The sequence below is a fragment of the Spinacia oleracea genome, chromosome 6 (genome assembly GCF_020520425.1).
Source record: "Spinacia oleracea cultivar Varoflay chromosome 6, BTI_SOV_V1, whole genome shotgun sequence".
In the NCBI taxonomy this organism is placed as follows: domain Eukaryota; kingdom Viridiplantae; phylum Streptophyta; class Magnoliopsida; order Caryophyllales; family Amaranthaceae; genus Spinacia; species Spinacia oleracea.
The window spans coordinates 112,319,260-112,338,011 of record NC_079492.1 but is presented as its reverse complement, the minus strand read 5'-3'; the positions used below and the strand labels follow the sequence as shown (position 1 = coordinate 112,338,011).

The 18,752-nt window shown below is 36.6% G+C and overlaps 2 protein-coding genes across 12 annotated transcripts; one reads left to right on the top strand and one right to left on the bottom strand.

The window, feature by feature from the left end:
- Positions 1 to 1,382: 1,382 nt before the first annotated feature.
- Positions 1,383 to 13,089, bottom strand: LOC110795554 (protein GAMETOPHYTE DEFECTIVE 1). 11 transcript variants are annotated; one of them, XR_008922747.1, is made up of 12 exons: positions 12,524 to 13,089; positions 12,343 to 12,420; positions 12,179 to 12,259; positions 11,749 to 11,903; positions 10,460 to 11,613; positions 9,992 to 10,109; positions 9,017 to 9,772; positions 6,225 to 6,295; positions 5,101 to 5,233; positions 4,711 to 4,762; positions 1,908 to 2,064; positions 1,383 to 1,801 (listed from the first exon to the last, which is right to left on the bottom strand). XR_008922747.1 is itself a non-coding variant. In XM_056830743.1 (7 exons), exons 1-7 carry the CDS (start codon positions 12,953 to 12,955, stop codon positions 6,289 to 6,291), a joined length of 2,025 nt encoding a protein of 674 aa, XP_056686721.1. In that variant the 5' UTR covers positions 12,956 to 13,089; the 3' UTR covers positions 6,223 to 6,288. The 11 variants fall into 11 exon arrangements, 2 of the variants coding, with proteins under 2 accessions (XP_056686721.1, XP_056686720.1); XR_008922746.1 differs by lacking the exon at positions 6,225 to 6,295; XR_008922741.1 differs by lacking the exon at positions 9,017 to 9,772.
- On the top strand, positions 1,457 to 3,236 carry LOC130462477 (zinc finger protein CONSTANS-LIKE 2-like). Its single transcript, XM_056830744.1, has 3 exons — positions 1,457 to 1,852; positions 1,956 to 2,138; positions 2,683 to 3,236. The coding sequence occupies exons 1-3, from the start codon at positions 1,457 to 1,459 to the stop codon at positions 2,872 to 2,874; spliced, it is 771 nt and encodes a 256-aa protein (XP_056686722.1). The 3' UTR covers positions 2,875 to 3,236.
- Positions 13,090 to 18,752: the final 5,663 nt, after the last annotated feature.

The following is an 18,752-nucleotide window of genomic DNA, read 5'->3' as shown; positions in this document are numbered from 1 at the left end:
ATTATGCAAGATCTTGTTAGATTGGTCTCGTTATGTATTTTCAAAATATCAAATTTTTATATTTTTTTTCACATACGGAAATGGATATATAAGTCGTTGAATATTGCATTGGAGTCCGTACAAATAGTAAGCGTAAAGAATATTAAGGAACGGAGGTAGTACTTCATTTGTCCTTAAATATTGCCGGATCAACACCTTTGTTAATAACTTAATATAGTCTCCATTATACCTTTCTACTTTACTCTGTATTTACCACCTCACACACTAAAAAAATACAAGCTCGCTTACCCTCTCAGTACAATTTCTATTAAGTGAAAAAAGTGTGATGAAACAATCGCTTATAAGGGAAAAAGGAAGTAACAATAAACCTGTTACAAACTCAGCAAACCTAGGGAGTAGGGATACATAAGCTCTTGTAACTCTTATTTTTTTCAAAGAACAATCAATTTACATTATCTTTACACATTATTTTTTACACAAGTATTTAACTCATCGAGGGTTTAATATGTGAACAATTATGTTTTTATAGGGAGAAATAGAGGACATTTCACTAATGTTTGAGATAATAAGACATAATATGATTTTTGGGAATTTGAATTCATTATTGTATATAGTTACATGAGAGAAATTTCAAAACAATCCCTTTGATTGACATATCAAGTGGCATTTTCGTAATTACAAATTTACAATAAGCAAATATACAATCTAGAAATTGCAATGTACAACATATTTGATATTTAAAAAAATTAAAAATAAAAGAAAATAATTTTAATATAAAAAGATATTGTACACTTAAATATGTAAATTGTATATTTTGATAATTTATTTACGAAAATACCCCTTGATATGTTTACTTGCCAATCAAGGAGATTGACTGGTTGGAGCTCAGTTACATGATACTTTTTATAATAACCAAAATTAACCTTTATTTGATATTTTAGGAAATGGTCTGTTCACTTCATTTTCACTTATTATAGAAAATAAGTTTAGTTTAATCAAGTATATGAAAATTAATGTCTTTCAAATTATACCCTCAAAAAAAAGCCTTACAAACTCAAATGTACAATAATAAGTTTAGATAAGCGAAAATTCCATGAATATAGCACAACTTCGATAGTTGGAAAATTAGAAAAAAAAAAGAAAAAAAAAAGTACCTAAATGCCTGATTAGACTTTACATGAGATTGATATCCCTTGATGTTTTAAGGTATGATTAACATATATTAATGAAAAGGATGGTAATTACTTTTTGGGTGGGGAGTTGAGGAGGTAGTGGTACACTGCCACTGGTACTAGAGAGACAAAAGTGTAGGTAATGAGTCAACGCTTTTGTATTAGAGAAAGCCCCTAATAACATTCACATATAAATAAATTGGCAAAGAGAAGAAAGTATATTGAGTCATAATTCAATTGAATTTTGAAGATTTTCTCAAAAATACTACACTGACCAAGTAACTATGTATACTCAAAATAACAACTCTTATTATGAAGATTCCACTGATTTTATCAACCCAAATTATCCTTCCAGTTTATCACCTCTATTAGTCCAGTCTCTTGCAGGCGATTTCAACTCAATTAACGAAGCGTTCATCCTAGCAAATGCCAATGGGAATACAAGTACCGGGAGTGCGTGCACTAGTAGTAGCTACATAGCCTCACCAAGTTCACCTCTAAGCTGTACTAGTAGTCACCCACCAAATACTACTACTTCCACTAATTTTATGCAGCGCAGCCTCAGTAGCCACTCCCTTCATAGAAACGGGTTTCATCTGCCCATTTCACCCCCCACTGGACTTCATGACCTGGATATCGGCCCAGTGAGACGGGTCTTTAGTACAGGTGATTTGGATCAGGTATTTCTTCAAAGCATTCACACTGTAAATAAAAAGATGAAAGATAAAAACATACACAAAATTAATTCCTTCCAGCTTACATGGCTGATCAATCTCGTGACAGGGAATCAGAACATTACGCCACCACCATCAGCATCCGGTAGGAAGTCCATTGGCAAATGAAAGTACGAGCATTATTATTGAAGGTATGGCAAAGGCAGTTCGCTACAGTCCTGAAGAGAAAAAAGAGAGAATTGAGAGATATCGTAGCAAGAGAAACCAGAGGAACTTCAACAAAAAAATTCAGGCAAGACTTTTAACTGTAATATCCTTCAATATGCCATGCCAAACTTTTAGCTCATCTTACCCCTCCCTCAGCTGTAGGAGCATAACCACTAAATACTACAGTATGATAAAATTGATGATAGGTCCTACACCTAGTGAAATTAAACATGTCATATTCACAACAAATCATAGCTTGCATTAGTGAAATATGTTTTTTCACGATATGATATGATACATAAGTAGGCCCTTGATATTTTGAGAAATATGGCTTTGCTGACATACAAAAGCTAAATCACAGTCCCTCGGACTGACTGATATAAACAAAATCATCATGTTTATAGTGTTAAACAGTCACAGTAGTCGTCTTTTTATCACAGCTATTTCCAATGTTCTGAAGAATGAACAAAGTAATACCCATGCCCCACTTCTTCCAATTCAAGCACTGAATTTCAATTTTTATTAGGAAAATTCTACCTTTCCTATTCTAGATTATCGATTGTAATATGATAACAACATGTCCTTTATCTTTTTCCTAACTTTTTCATGGTTGCACTGCTTGCCATCAGTACGCATGCAGGAAGACATTAGCTGACAGCAGGCCAAGAATCAGGGGTCGATTTGCAAGGAATGATGAAATCGAACACCCGACTAACTTCCCAGACTTACAATGGAATCAAATGACAGGTGAAGAAGACGATGAGGATGAAGGGCAGTGGATTCATCTCCTGAACTCCATTTCATCCAATTTGGTTCCTTAAAGAACATCCACGAGCAGTTACAATGCCATAAAGGAAAAAGATTAAAAAAAAAGGCTTATTAATTCACCTTATGCTTTGTATGGAGTAGTAGTTAAGTGTCAAACATTGTTTTTAAATTTGCAGCAATCCTAGGAGTTCATCATATCATGTATATAATTTCATTAGGTGAAACCGTGAAAGTGTCCTATGTAAACTGATCATAGAATTAGAATTATTAAGCATTCAAAATAGTTTGCATAGTAATTTGCATGAGATGGTCATGCATGTAAAGATGCCAGTGTACACTATCTTGAATGCCCAAATCAATTCAAAAATTGTTCGTGGATTCAGGATTCCTATCACTATTTCCATGCCATTTTCTTGACCCCTACAAAGAAAACATAAAATAACAGCTAAACAGACTTTTTGCAAAAGAGCTGTAGCTGCTCCAACATATTTTAACCTTGTGAGGCAGTGCCGCAGTGACACTAATCATTTGATTACTTAACTATGTCTACTCAACATATTATATTGATGAAACTCATAATGACAATTAGCAGCAACTATGACCAAAATCTTAATTTTGACGGCCAACTCTTCTTTTGTCGGCCGCTCGTAGGACTAAAATATTACATTATACCTGCTTATCTTAGACAGAATTGCTAGCTAGTAGTTCAAGATGATTAAATTAATCAATAAACCAAACTCAACGTAAGCTTAATGCAATTATTATTTCATCAAATGGTTACCAATCAGTGGTGTATCTGAAGAAAAGGTTCACAACTCCCATACACTTTTAGAGGCGTCCACTTCTGAAATTTTCAGGTCATTAATTTACCTTTAGTACGTGTACTACAGACACCAAAAGATCTACTTAGTAACTTTTAGTACTCGTTATAAGCTTTTACATCCTTTTACTTTATTTTAGCCATGCCTTTGTATTTATTTCAAGTATTTACATTCTTTAATATTTTTAGTATCTTAGGATTCTGGTTAGTATACACATTCACCCATGTCACCAGCCATACGAACTGTCCAACAGACGATATATTCAGAAGAGGTTAGCTTATCTTAGATAGCAAAAAGTCGGAGTTCATAGAAAACTTGGGTTGAAACAAGAATTTCTAAACCTATAAACATATGACAAACGGTACACAATAATAACAATGATAATAATAATAATAATACACAAATTTTCATTGCTACTTCTGTTTAGCTTAATGCTTAACAATGTCGTAACAGTTACCTTCCTCAATATCAACTCACACATCATTTTGTACTTTTGCATAATTAAATCGCAAAACAAATTGATAGAGGGGATAACACATGGAGAATTGAACTTAGACAGTTCTCTTTTCCTTTATGACAAGGAAAATTGAACCCAGAGTAACTAAAATTTTTACAGAATATCCTACACTGAAATTTTGACTATTTTCAATACCTTTTTCACATTCAAATGATGTTCCTAAAAATGCCTTAAGAGGAAAATTTGCTATGAAGAAAATCACTCTTATGTTTACAACAGGTTTTCCTAGAAGAACATATCACTATTAAGATCTGAAGTTTAAACTCCACACTGAAGAATGGTGAAAATCTAAACAAAAGTGAGAAAATATAACAGTTCAAGCTTAAATAGAACATAACAGGAGAAAATAACAAAAAGAACGAATATATATGTAAAAAGAATGGAACATATCTTTAGTCTGGCAGTTAAAAATCCCTTAAAAGATTGTGGGACTGGAAGCGCGGACATCACCATTCTTTATTATAATTTAAACTATCACATAGAACAGAATATGGCTACGCACATGGCAGAATAATAAAAGAGAATGAAGGAGGAAAGAAGAAGTAACTGACCGACATAGTGCTTACTTCCTAGATAGACATGGAGCTGCAACCTACATAACCCCTATAAAATGGGAAAAGGCATTAGTTGTTAAAATCTCATTCATCATATACTAAGATTAAAATATACTCAAATAATAAAGGATAAAATCAGCAGCCGCCAGCTATTATATTAATATTGTTTTCCGTTATAGTATTATACTTCCAGGTGACTTTATGGCTATGTCCCTCTAGAAAGATAAACAAGGAATGTAGTTAGCACATGAGTGGCACTAATCCTAGTTAGCAAAAGAGTTGGAGAACTTGCAGTAGGAGTACAAGTAGGTATTTAATGGAATCACATTTAATCATGAAAGTAAACTAAAACCTTACAAAGGGCAACCTAGGGATTTACATGCACACCTTTTGACAAAGATTTACCCACTAGCAGCTTCCTTTCAGCTTGTTTAACTATCAGCTGTTGCGCGGAAGTAACATTGTGAGGTTTCTCTATTCCGGTAGCCAGAATTGGATGTGGAATCCCTGTTTTTATTCCCTGCAAAGAAACCCACTTCTGGCTATAAAGAACAGTAAAATAATGGCAAGTTTATTGTCAGCTTCTCATCTCCAAAACCAAACAGTGAAAATTAAGCAGCAGTATTCTTCTGGTATGCTTGGGATGACAGTAATTCTATCAGTTAAACTATTAACCCTATACAGCTATGTATCATATTAGTCCACCTTCACACTCAAATCCAGCAGCAACACATACAATCCGACTCTGAAGGGGACAGTCAGTCACAGTCACAGCAACATAAGCAAGGAAGTAGCTGGTTAAAATGGAAAGTTACTCTAGTATATGATAGAAAATTCTTAATCTAAAGAAATCCGTCAGACTAAAGGCATAAAGTAGGCAAGGTATCTTTCTGTATGCAACTGGACCAGAAAGGGGAAAGAAGGCTATAAACCTTAGATAACCAGGTTTCTAGGTCTGTTTCTGAAAGACTAGTCTCCATTATGTGATGCCTTCCATGAAAAATGCAAGTACAACACAAGAGTCCCCACGTACTTGGCCGTGAAGAATTTGAAGTCTTAGACAACTGAAACATCATATTCAACAATTATTTCATTGGATAGACCAGTGTGATCTGGAACACAGTATGTTCTAAGACATGGAAGGAGTACAAGAACATAAAACGCTACCTAATTTTGTAAAATGTTGACAAGGATACCAGTATATCATGCATAACCGTTCCTTAAGGGCTTTCTTCTTTTATTGGAAGGGGAGATGAGCAAATTACTATAAAAAAAAAACAAAAAAAAAAAACAGGATGGAGTGATGGACCCACTGGTGTCAGATAGGAGAATAACATACACATTACGATGGACCTTCAACTTTAAATAATGTCAACTTAAACTATAATCGGCAGAAACAAACAGCTCATCCCATATTCAAGTTAATTTTCATCATACACCATGACCTACAGAATGAAATAATCCAGGCTGTTTCATTATGCAAAGGCCTTGTGTAGCAGATGTTAACTGACCATTCAGCAAATCGTCATACTATGATTGGTGTTCTGAAACTACTGGGAAATCTGTTACATAACACTATTTTCTGCATGAAAGAGTTATTAAAGCCATTAATATAGAATAAAATCAAAATTACAAGTATGAAGAGTTTACGCTTAAATTTTAGCGACTCTAATTACTTATAACCACCTTTTTCTAAACTAATTACCAAGTCTTAAAAACAATAGTTACACGCTGAAACAAAAATAATCTATATATATTTTATACTAAAGCACAATTTTTCCCCCGTCAAATCACACTTGTTATTTTAATTAAATGTTTTTTAGAAGTTAAATACAAGCCCTAGTTAATTCGTCTTAGAATATTTAACATGGAATTTACGAAGTGACTCCCTTTTATTATTGCATCTAAATCTAAATACGTACAACTCCCTTTTTTTTAGTTGTTGACATTGGAAATCAAAATTATTAACTAATGCCCAGTTTCCCACTTTGAAATTACCTTTACCACCCATAATAACGTGGCATTTGAATAAACTAAATGTTAAATTTTTTTTAATAAAACTGTGCATTGCACGGGTGCTAACTAGTTCTTTCAAAAAAACTGTAATAAATCACGAGTAATAGATTTGAGTTTTTCCCAATTTTCAATGCACAATGCGAAGTGACTCCTGTGAGATGCCTTAAGACGCCACGATCACTACTGCCATCACGACAGCAATCACGACTACTTTCTAGGACCTAGAGGAATCCAATTATACACTATCAATTCAACAGAAGTATGTAAGCATCAGAGGTCTTGAACAAACGATAGCTAGCAAAATACCCCCTTCGTTTTTTTTGTTTCCAGTCTACACATCTTGCCTTTACTCAGTATTCACATACTCTACTTTGATCAAGGTTAGTGATTTATACATAAGTAAAAATATAGTCGTGTGAGATATTGTTAGTGGGGTCACAATATATAATTTGCAAATATAAACTTTTTTAACCTTTAACTTATTGACAACTAAACATATTGTTCATCAAAGTTTCGGTTGGAAAACGTGCTAAAACAAGTATGAAATGGTGTCAAAGCACATGGCTCAAGCATTGCCATCTCATGTACTTGTTACATCTCCAAGGAAATATACATCTCTCCGTCTCTTTCCATAAGTGAATTCCAAACCACGATTCTTAATAGTTCGATCAATTTCTAAATTACAAACCATGATTGAGGTATTTAGATTATTAGATTCAGTCAAACCCAGATTATTTAATAGTTCTCTCAATTAAAGCTTTGACTCACAAATACCTTTGTTTATCCACTCTTTGCCTACAATCACTTGTATTGAAAATGAGTAAGTGAATCATCCACCTTATTCAGAAGTCGTGTCCAGACTCGTAATTGGAGATCATTGTTGCAGTGTATGGAAACCAGTGGCATTTCATTACCCTAACCTACCTAGGAGGCACAAGAGGGAACCAGCAGAGACAGCACCTAAGGCGTAGCCATAACAACAAAAGCAAGCAAGGGTTCTGTTGCTGCAGCTAGCAGACAAAAGAAGTCATTAATGAAGTGTACTTGGCAATAGGCTCTATTGCATAAATGGATGAAAGAAAGAGAGAGAAGGCGGCGAGTATTTTGTATTGAGCATTTGAGATTGGTAACCTAAAGTTACTTACTTGGAGAGTTGCTTTGTAATCCTTAAAGCTTTTGCTTGCATTATCGGAAATCAAAGACTTCTCTTTTCTTATTGTTGTCAGCATATTATTGTGTGACTGTGAACATGGATTGTGAGTTCCTTGCAATTTTCCAATATATGGGTAATGAAACACCTAGGAGTCTGGGAGACGCCTATCAATGTACAAGGAATCAACCCAGACCACCACCTTACAAACACGTCAGAAGGAATAAGGGGGTATTAATGTCATTCCCTGAGGAAGGTTGTTACAACTAGTGTCAGGGGTATTTCAGAGAAAAGACAAATAGTTTGTTACAATGAGGCTGCATGAGTAGTTAAAAAGAGGGAAAGAGGAACGCAGCAAACATGCGAGTGAGAGAAAGTTACTTGGGAGACCTCTAGACAGTGGAATATCATTTACTTGCCGTTGTATTTTTCCCTTTTTTCAGTAATATAATAAAATCCATGTTCTTTCTCTAATTTCTGCAATTTATTACTTCAATATTTCCAGATTAAACCTGAAATTACTTGAGTTCATAGTACAATGCTTACGCACATTAGTAAAATGTTCTTTAGCAAAGATAGTTAGAGAGTAAGTTTTTTGACATTTGGAGTAAAATGTCCCTACTGAAGACCCTAAAACTGAAGATCAAAGTAATTTATTTGAAGGAAGAAAAAACTGAAGGTTTCGCCTAACCAAGGGATTTCCCCCAAGTAGGTGCTTCTTCCACAGATTCTTGGTATTTTAATTATTAAGAGCTCAATTTGTGATTCATGATTCGTCTGGTGGACATTTTAAAATCCCAGGGATCTTTCAAATGAAAACTTAAATAGCCTTATTTTCAAAGACCATACATTTACTTCACGGTCTTGACAATAATTTCAAGAATATTAAGCAAACAACATTGAAGTGAGAGATGTTCGAAAAGACAATTATTTAGGTGGGTGTGCATAATATCTTTTAATAGAATTACACTGGTCCCAAAATGCCTACCCTAATAGCCTTATGATGCATGTCAAGGAGTGTAATTATTGAGCAGCAGCCAACCAATGGTGTTCTAGCACAATCAGCACAATCAGAATACACAAAATAATTGCGCAAGTGCATTAATTTTCAATATAAGACAGTCAGAAGAGACTTACCAGCTAGACAGCAAGACAATCATTTTGACTGTTCGAACTTCAAAGTGCTCACCCGGCTTACTAAAGTAGTTGGGAAGGCCTTCAAAGTCTGAATTTAAGTGAAATAACTTCCCTATCCAACAGTGTTAACAAGAAGTTGTCCCACATTGAGATGATTTCTTGCTCTTTAGTCACATTCAGTTTCTTTTCAAACTTATACCGGGTGTTGAACAGACCATTATTCTCGTGTAAATGTCAATTTGAATGAGAAGTGATTGAGAGTGATGCACCGGTTAGGAGGCTTGAATAGTGGCAAAGTGATGGGATTGTGAGGGGTAGGGGAAGACCTCCGAAAACCTGGATTAGGGATGATTTGAGAGTGATTTGGGTCTATTGCGAATTGAAGAAAATATGGCGTTGGATAGGGAGGAGTGGAGGGAGAGAAATCTATGGATGATGTGACATAACTTCATATATTTTTTCCTTTTGACTTCATTTTCTTTCATTCAGTTTTGCAAACTTTTCTCACTGAAGCATATTTTATTTATTCTCTTTCTTAAGATTTTCTCAAACCTTTTCGTTTGTTTTTCCTCCACCCCTTTAGCCCGCTTTTATAAGATTGATATAGGTGTACATGCATGAAGGCGCTATTACTATTGCATGGCTCATGGCTTTATGCCTATATGGACCTCTGAATGACCGGGAAGGATTTCTGAAGTCTTGCTTGGCGGAAGAGGTGAAAATTTTACTTATGCAACCATGAAGTCATAAATTTATCTGCTAGGCCAGAGAAAAAGAAGAAACGCAGTTTTAAGACTTGGAAATGTGAGCTCAGTATTATAAATTAAATTTTGACAAAATGTAAGTTGCAACTTGCAAGCGTCCATGATATAAACGATAACTGGTAATTACGAATCTCATAAATTTGTATGCACTGCTATACGTTACATCAACTACAACACCGCTTAAGAATTTTAGAACATCTCCTACACTAACCTCTTTTGGATCTTGTACATGGAAGTTTTCCTTTTCTTCTTAAATTGAACTTGTAACAATCGTTTAAAAGGAAACCTAAGAACTTGGCCTGTACCCCATCGCTTCACCTTATGATTGCCTGCATTTTATAGCATGAAAACAGTCAACACAGACATATTACAGAAAGATATCAAAGTGTCTTTAGCTGATGAGAAACATAAAACAACATAAGAGTCTCTAATTCCAACTTGAAAATGCTGCTTTTTCATAATCTGTATTGACTATTGATGCATCTTTCTAATCTTCGTTAACAAATTAACAGCTGAGTAAAAACTTATTAGGGCGGATTACATGAAAAATATAATGCATGCTGATAGGTGTCATGGATGAAGTTCAGTTAAGCTATTTACAAAGAAATACACAATACAAAAGAAAACCAAACGAAACAATAAACTAATTACACATCACAAGATAACATCAATACATCACCTGATTTATTTTCACCAAGTGGTTGATGCTCAGCTTCACTAAGCTCTTTTACTTGTTTTCTACATTCCATCATTTCATCTGATAGCGTACTTTTTGCAACTAAATGATCATTGCCTTTTTTTCCCTGCTGGAGTGAATCCAATAACATCATGGTATCCTCAACTATAAAATTATCGGAGCCAGTGTTGACTTCAATGCGATTTCCCTTCTGCTCTATAATTTCTTCCACCTCTTCCAGCAATTGCCGGTCACGAAGTATTGGTAAACCATCACTACTACTCCCCTCGGAAAAGGAGTCCAAAACCATCACATTTCTAGCATTTTTTTCGGCTACTGTATCCTCTTTTAGCTCCAGCAGATTTCCACCCAGGGATGAATCTGACTGATCACATAATTGCATCTCAGTTGGGATCCCAGCGTCTATCCTGTTCACAAGAACAGAAGCTAGCTTCAATTTATCAGTTTGCTGACCGTTACAATTAAGACCCTCAGATTCCATTAAGACTTCCTTTCTTGAAATAGCAATACAGCCTACATCCAAGCCATAATCTTTAGAGATTATTTCCTTCATACTATCACTTAACTGCACAATATCAGCATTATTAACATGATCTGGCGGCTCTAATACATGCGATGCTATAGAGGTTGTGGTCTCCAGTACATAGGAGTTCTTAGCCTCCAGCAGAGGTTTTGTAGAATAATTTCGGAAATCCTCAACATTAGAGCAAGCAACAGAAGAATCGGGAAGGACTGCCTGCAGAGAATCTTCGAAATTATTCCCCTGTTGATCCAATAGACTGCTCCACAAAGAAGTAGGCTCATTCTCCGGCTTATCTGTCTTTTTTGACACCTCGAGATCCTTGGGAGTTGTATAGCCTATGTTATTTACATGTAAACCATGTGATTGCATATGATTAACTATAGGAGAAGAAACAACGCCTTTCATGGTTTGAGAGACTTTTGCAGACTCGGCAAATGCTTTTGCCATATCATCTAAAAGCAAATCACCTTCACCACTAGATAATGGATCCCAGTCAATATGATCAACTATCCAAGGTTCTCCGGGATCAGTTTCCACTCCAAGTGGCATCACTTCAACTCTGATTGCCTCCTTGTAAAACTGTTTTTTCCTTAGTGTGTTGGCAATTAGCAATCTGAATCAGAAAGAAGAAAATGATACCAGAAAAAACATAAGTATGAACTTATTCGAGTACTAATCATGCCCCAAGCTCACCCGAGAGAAGAAGAAGAAAAGAAGCAGGAGTTAAGTTTTCCAAAGGAAAGCAAACCTGCAATTCTTAGATATAGTCGCTTTTGCACGCTCATTTGAAAGCCCAAGCAACAATAATAGATTAGCTACATCATTTAGACCTCTAAGCTCGAGAACAGAAGGTGCAGCACTGGATACAATCAGGTTCTTCCCTTGAGTCCACTCCACCAATAACTGATGGCAAGACATTGAACAAGTCAGGTGAGATGAAATCATCAGTGCCTAGGTATGACAACAGCTCAATGGATATTCCGCTAGACCTTCTAAGTCCCCCACCCCACTCGAGGCCCCGCTCTCTCTATTTTATTCTTTTGCTACTTTTCAATGCTAACATTGCTAAACAATGAACCCATCATACAATCCAACCACAAATTTTTGTCCAATAATAGTATAATTTTCCTATATATTACAATCATGAATTAATTAGTTAAAAGCGATAATCAACACACCTTGGCATTGGAAATCATTTGTCTCCTCACGTGAACATCTTGCATAAGACTCGAGTACATAATCTCAAAGTACACCCCTCGCTGCACATTCAATTTCATTTTCCATTTCAATCAAATAGAACATCGAAATACATATACAAACATACAAAGAGACAGAATCAAACCGCAATGGCAGCTTTAACCATTGGAAGCTTCAGTCGAAATGGCAACTTGTCAGCAAAGTCAATTGAAATCAAATCAACCTACCCAGAAAATTCAACAAAAATATTCAATCTCATAAAGTTCTCCAAATCATCAAGACGATAAAATTCAGGAATAAGAGAGAATTATATTATAAAAAAAAACCTGAGACGATTGACAAGCAAGATCAAAAGAATTCTGATTCAAAGGTCTAACAGCGATCAAATCATAAGTCTTAAGAATCGGATTACCCGAATTCAACGCCGAAGCTTGAGCGGATGTTTCAACCAACATAGTCAAACGAGTGTACTGCCGAAACGCAGAGTTTTCAGGAACTCCGAGGAGGCGACGATGGAAGCAAACAGTTGAGGAGAGAGAAGGAGATAGTTTGAGGAGAGAAGAGAGGGAAAATGGAGAAATGGTGCAACGATCAGATTCAGACATTACCCCTTTGATAGTACGATTGTAAGCGATTCCAGTGTAACCAAACTCAATTGCTTTAACAATTAGCTTCAACCGAGTCTGTTTTTTTGACGATTTGTCTGAGACTGATTTATCGGATTCACAATATGGAATATTTAGGTCAAAGAGCAGCATTTTGCAGAGGTTTAGGGTTTGATGTTAATGGCAGATTTGGAAAATGTTGCAGAGGTTTAGGGTTTAAGGATGAAGAAGACGAATAGACGAGGTTTTGGGTTTTAATTACGATGGCCGCTTAGGCCAGTCCCATTTCTATTTGGGCATGGTCTATTCTAAACCCCTGCTGCTCGTGTAATCGCGCTTTCAACTCCATTTCGAAGTCCGGTCAATTTAATCGACAGATCTTGTCAATCAATGCGGAATAACACCAATTTTTAAATGGACATAGTTCACACTAAATTTATTGTGGATCATGTTTTAAAAAAAAACTAATAACTTGTTCCTAATTTATTTTGGCATGCTTTTTAGGATTATTATGAAAAAATTATCAAATTAGTGTTGTTGATACATCATACATGTTTGTGAATGAATAATGTGATTTAAGTCATAATTCACTTTTAAAAACATACGGTTACTATGATTCAAAATATGGGTACTATATCTAAGAATTTTGGTGTTTGATTTATTATGGTAACTATATGAACAATAGAGGATTAAGTAAATAAAAAAGGTGATAGAGAAAATGATTGGTTTTGAGTCCACACTAATATTATTGTGGATCAGGTCCATGATATATGCGTTTTATATAGAGTTTCCACCCTTGTCCCTTAGTACTTTTCTGTGTTAAATGAGCTCTTAGGAGCCATTTTAAGTACTAATATGTGTTATTGAGTGTGCCTTGAGATTTCAGGTCGTTTGATGGAAAATTGGCCTTTTTAGGCCCGTTTCGAGACATTTTGGGCCACTACGCGATCCCGAGTAGGTTCGGGATGATCATGGTCGACCATTGGGAGCCTAGGATGTCTATGATTGAGCCCCAAGAGTTAGACTTGATGCCATAAGTGAAGAACGATGTGTTTAGTTGATCGCCTTACGACGGGTAGGCGAAGGGAGACCAACCGGGCGAGCAAAAGGAGAAAAAGATGTCTTCTGCAGGCGCCCGATCGGGCGCCCAAAGCGCACAAAACACTGAAGGCTTAAAATCTGCCCGACGGGCGGATGGATGCCCGTTGGGCGGGTTACGAGCTGCAGGCCCGTCGAGCGGCCCAGCGCCCGATCGGGCGACGACTGGCCCCAACGCGTTTTTTCTTTAGTTTATTTCCGTTTTCTTCTTCTTTGTGTTGGGCAAGACTATAAATATAAGCCCTTGGCTTTTATTTGGGGCATCTTATTCTCTAGTATTGAATACTTAGTTTATTTTTGTATCTAGTTTTATTCTCTCAAATTATCAAACACTTAGTTTTTATTTCAATTTAAAGTTCCAACTTTTGAGTTCTTCCCTTATTCTTCAATTAGGAATTGTTTGATTTCTCAACTTTATTAATTAACTTCAATTGCTTTAATTGTTTTATTGCTTAGAATTATGTTTTCATTAATATTGATTGTTTGGTTTATGTATAGCATGTGTGAGTAATCTATTTTCAAGGATTTAGGGGATCCATGAATGTATGATTGAGGTTGGATTGGGTTTAATTATTAATTGTTGATTGTAATTTCTATAGCTTGATTTAATTGTTCGTCAATTTTATTCGGCCGGATTATTTTGATTGAGTTTGATGAATCTTAGATTATGCGCCGAGAGGTATAAATCTGATGTTCTAGGTTTGTGGCTATTAGATAGGAATTGTTTCTAGTACATAGCGAGAGCCTGCTAGTTATAATTTCCTAAGGAATTCATAAGATTCGAGAGATGCATGTTTTCCTAATTATGGTTATTGATTAATCGTTGTTGTCCGTTGTCCAATCCTGGTCTGCACTTGTGGTGAACCGTTGCCCTAGATTCTTCTAATATTAATATATTCCGATTTAACTATTATTGTAGTTTTAGTTATAAAAACCAACACTTTCATCAGTTTTCCAATAGTCTAGACCTTATATTTAGCAGTAGAAAGAACGTTGTTTCCCTGTGGATTCGATCCTAAATTCACTTTCATCAGTTTTCCAATAGTCTAGACCTTATATTTAGTAGTAGAAAGAACGTTGTTTCCCTGTGGATTCGATCCTGACTTCCCTTGTTATTTAGCTAGTGAATTTAGGTTTATCTTTGATTAGGTGATGCAACTTTAGCCTATCAAATTTTATCGCCGTTGCCGAGGAAACGATTTTATTTTCTTTTATTAATTATTTGTTCTGGATTATTGTTTGTTACTTCTCAAGGAACTCCCGTTCCTTGAGATTGGATCTCACACCTGCTTGTAGTTTCTTTGTCTATGCCCAGGACCGTAGGTACTAGTAATCTTACTCCGTTCGATCCTGAACCTGAAAGGACCTTTCGTAGACGAAGAAACTTCATCACACAGTGTGGGAATTACTCTCACTCTGATTCTGATCATATTATTGGCGATCTTTTTACTTCAGACACATATATAGTTTCAGAGATAGTGATGGGTGAAGAACTAGTTGAGCCGAGGCTTACGGACTACTCTAAGCCAAGTCTGTTCGTGCTACCCAAGGCAATCATGCCTAGTATTGTTGTTGAAAGCTTTAAAATCGAGCCTGCTTTGATAAACATGATCGAAAGACATCAGTTTGGTGGGGAGAAGGGTGAAGACCCTAATCTTCATATTCAGTCCTTTGTTCAGTATTGTTCTACCATTAAGCAGAAGAATGTATCCCCATAGCAGACTATAGAGATGCTTTTCCCGTTTTCTCTGAGCGGAAAAGAAAAGCTATGGATTAATGGGTTGAATCGAGCAGCAATGAAAATCATAGACTGGGAATCTTTGGCTCTTGCTTTCTATGTGAATTACTTCCCACCTGAGAAGACAACCCGTCTGAGGAGCCAAATTATTTCTATCACATAGTTGGCAGATGAGAGTTTATTTAAGGTCTGGGAAAGGTTTAAGGATCTGCAGAGAGAGTGTCCGCACCATGGTCTACAACTGTGGTTCTTGGTTCAACAGTTTTACAATGGTCTGGGTAATGATTATAGGCTCATTTTGGATTCTGCTGCAAGTGGAAGGTTTATGCAACTTCCTGTATCTAGAGCTATGGAAGTGATCGAGGAGATGTCTATTCACAATGCCCAGCATGGGAATCCCAGAGGCCTTTCTAACAAGGGTGGTAAGCATGAGCTAAATTCCATAGAAAAACTAACTGCCCTAATGACTGCTTTACATTACAAGTTTGATAATATGCAAGCAACAACTTCTCAATCCGCCCAACTTGATAGTGTAGCTGCAATGAGTGCCCAATCTGTAGTTGTGGGGTGCATGGTCATTATGCACAAGAGTGTAGAAGCTCCATCGAGCAACGTAACGCATTTCAGGCCTACAAACAGAATAATCCATACTCCAATTCCTACAATGAGGGGTACAAAAATAACCCCCTAATATCCTATAGGAGTATGAATATTCAGAATCCACACCAAGTTTAACACCTACCACCACACCAACCATCCCAACAACCATACCAACCACGACCCAACTACAATCAACAGTCTGGTGGACCACCTGGATTCTCTAGACAACAGACGCAACCTCCACAAACACAGCCTCAGGCCACTCAGTCTGATCCTATGCTAGTAGAGATGAGTAACATGATGCTCCAGATGCAGAAGTCTCTAAATGAAAATGATGCTAAAGTTGATGCTCTTGCCGCTCATAAGAAGATCATTGATACTCAGTTGGAACATATGGCTACTAGTCTTGCAGGGAGACCCCAAGGGCAACTTCCTTCACAACCTGAGAATAGAGAGACTGCAAATGCTATCACCTTGCGGAGTGGGCATGGGTATGTAGGCCCTTCTATGCCCGTAGATGTTGATTCTGGGGTGTTTGACAGTGGTCCGATGGAGAAAGCAACTGAGAAGGTAGTCATGGAAGAGATCCAAGCTGAAAAGGTAGTCTGTGAAAAAGAGGCTACAATTAAGGTCAAGAAGGGGACATATATTCAAGTACCACCTATTATACTCCCCTTCCCAAACCGTCAGCTCAAGAGTAAGCTAGACAAACAGTTTGACAAATTCTTGGATGTGGTAAAAAACTTGCAGGTAGCGGTTCCTTTTACTGAGTTGATCTTACAGGTTCCTGTATATGCTAAGTTTATGAAGGATATTTTGACCAGGAAACGTGCTTTTTGTGAGGTAGATACTATAGCTTTTGCTGACAAATGTAGTGCTTTATTGCAAAATAAGTCTCCACCTAAACTAAAAGACCCGGCGGTTTTTCCATCCCATGTAACATTGGAACCGTTTTTATTGATAAATATATATGTGATCTAGGTGCTAGTGTGTCTGTCATGCCTTTGTTTGTCTGCACTAAATTAAGCATGGGTGAGCTAAAGGTTACTAATATTACACTACAAATGGCCGACCGTTATGTGAAATACCCCCTAGGTGTTTTAGAGGATGTCCCTGTTAGAGTAGGTAAATTTTACATACTTGTGGACTTTGTTGTGTTAGACATACAAGAAGATTCTCAAATTTCCATCATTTTAGGTAGACCCTTCCTTCACACGGCAAGTGCGATTATTGATGTTAAAGGTGGGAAATTGACTTTGTCTGTGGGGGATGATAAGGTTACTTTTAATCTAACTAGTGCCTTAAAGTGTCTCATGCTAGATGAAGAACATTTTTATCATATTGATGTGGTTGATTTTATTATGCGAGATAACGTCTCCCAAGTTCTCGAAAGGGATCCCTTGGAGGTTGTGCTTTGTTATGAATCTTCTGCAGGTGATAACAGTTCTTGAAGCGCTGAAGTGGATGATCTAGAGTTGGCTCTTGAAGGAGGAGATCTTGAACCCTAGGGGAGCACCACGATGAGGAGGTGGGTTTGGTCTGTCTGTTCTGTAAAAGAGGTAAGGAAACCCGAACTTAAACCTCTTCCTGCTAATCGGAAATATGCATTTTTAGATGATGAGAAACTTTTCTCTGTGATAGTCAGTACTGCACTTGATGCAGACCAGTTATCCCAACTTCTTACTGTGTTGAAAAAGCACAAAAAGGCCATTGGGTACAGTATTGACGATCTAAAGGGTATAAGCCTGGATTTCTGCATGCATAGGGTACATCTAGATGAGAATCAAAAGCCATGCATTCAACCCCAACGTCATCTGAACCCCCATCATGCAAAATGTTGTGAAAGCTGAAGTTATGAAATTGCTTGATGCGGGAAAACTAGGGTAGTTACAGGATGGCGCATGTGTATTGACTAGCGTTTAAATGTTGCTACTAAAAAATACCACTTTTCCCTTCCCTTCATTGATCAAATGTTAGAAAGGCTAGCATGTCACAAGTTTTTCTGTTATTTGGATGGTTATTCTGGATTTTCCCAAATCCCCATACATCTAGATGATGAGGAAAATACCACCTTTACTTGTCCCGATGGTACTTTTGCATATCGTACGATACCCATTGGTCTGTGTAATGCACCTTCTATATTTTAACGTTGCATGATGAGCATTTTTTATGACTTTATAGAGTCTATCATGGAAGTGTTTATGGATGATTTTAGTGTCCATGATACTTCTTTTAATTCCTGCTTGGTTAATTTGACTAAAGTTTTAAAAAGATGTGAAGAGTGTAACCTGGTATTAAATTGGGAAAAGTGTCATTTCATGGTCACTGAAGGGGTGGTCTTGGGACATTTGATATCTGATAAGGGCATTCAGTTGGATCGAGCTAAGGTCCAAGTGATTGAACAATTGCCCCCTCCAGTTAATGTGAAGGGGGTTAGAAGTTAATTTTCTTGGTCATGCGGGGTTTTATCGCCGCTTTATCAAGGACTTTTCTAAAAAATTTAAACCACTGACC

What these genes read in the sequence shown, in the direction of transcription:
- LOC130462477 (XM_056830744.1), top strand. Translation starts at nt 1,457, where the DNA reads ATGTATACTCAAAATAACAACTCTTATTATGAAGATTCCACTGATTTT. An exon ending in GTACAGGTGATTTGGATCAG is followed by an intron (nt 1,853 to 1,955) that starts GTATTTCTTCAA and finishes ATCTCGTGACAG; the next exon opens with GGAATCAGAACATTACGCCA. An exon ending in ACTTCAACAAAAAAATTCAG is followed by an intron (nt 2,139 to 2,682) that starts GCAAGACTTTTA and finishes GCTTGCCATCAG; the next exon opens with TACGCATGCAGGAAGACATT.
- LOC110795554 (XM_056830742.1), bottom strand. Translation starts at nt 12,955, where the DNA reads ATGCTGCTCTTTGACCTAAATATTCCATATTGTGAATCCGATAAATCA. An exon ending in TGGTTAAAGCTGCCATTGCG is followed by an intron (nt 12,260 to 12,342) that starts GTTTGATTCTGT and finishes TTGAATGTGCAG; the next exon opens with CGAGGGGTGTACTTTGAGAT. An exon ending in ACTATATCTAAGAATTGCAG is followed by an intron (nt 11,614 to 11,748) that starts GTTTGCTTTCCT and finishes TTTCTGATTCAG; the next exon opens with ATTGCTAATTGCCAACACAC.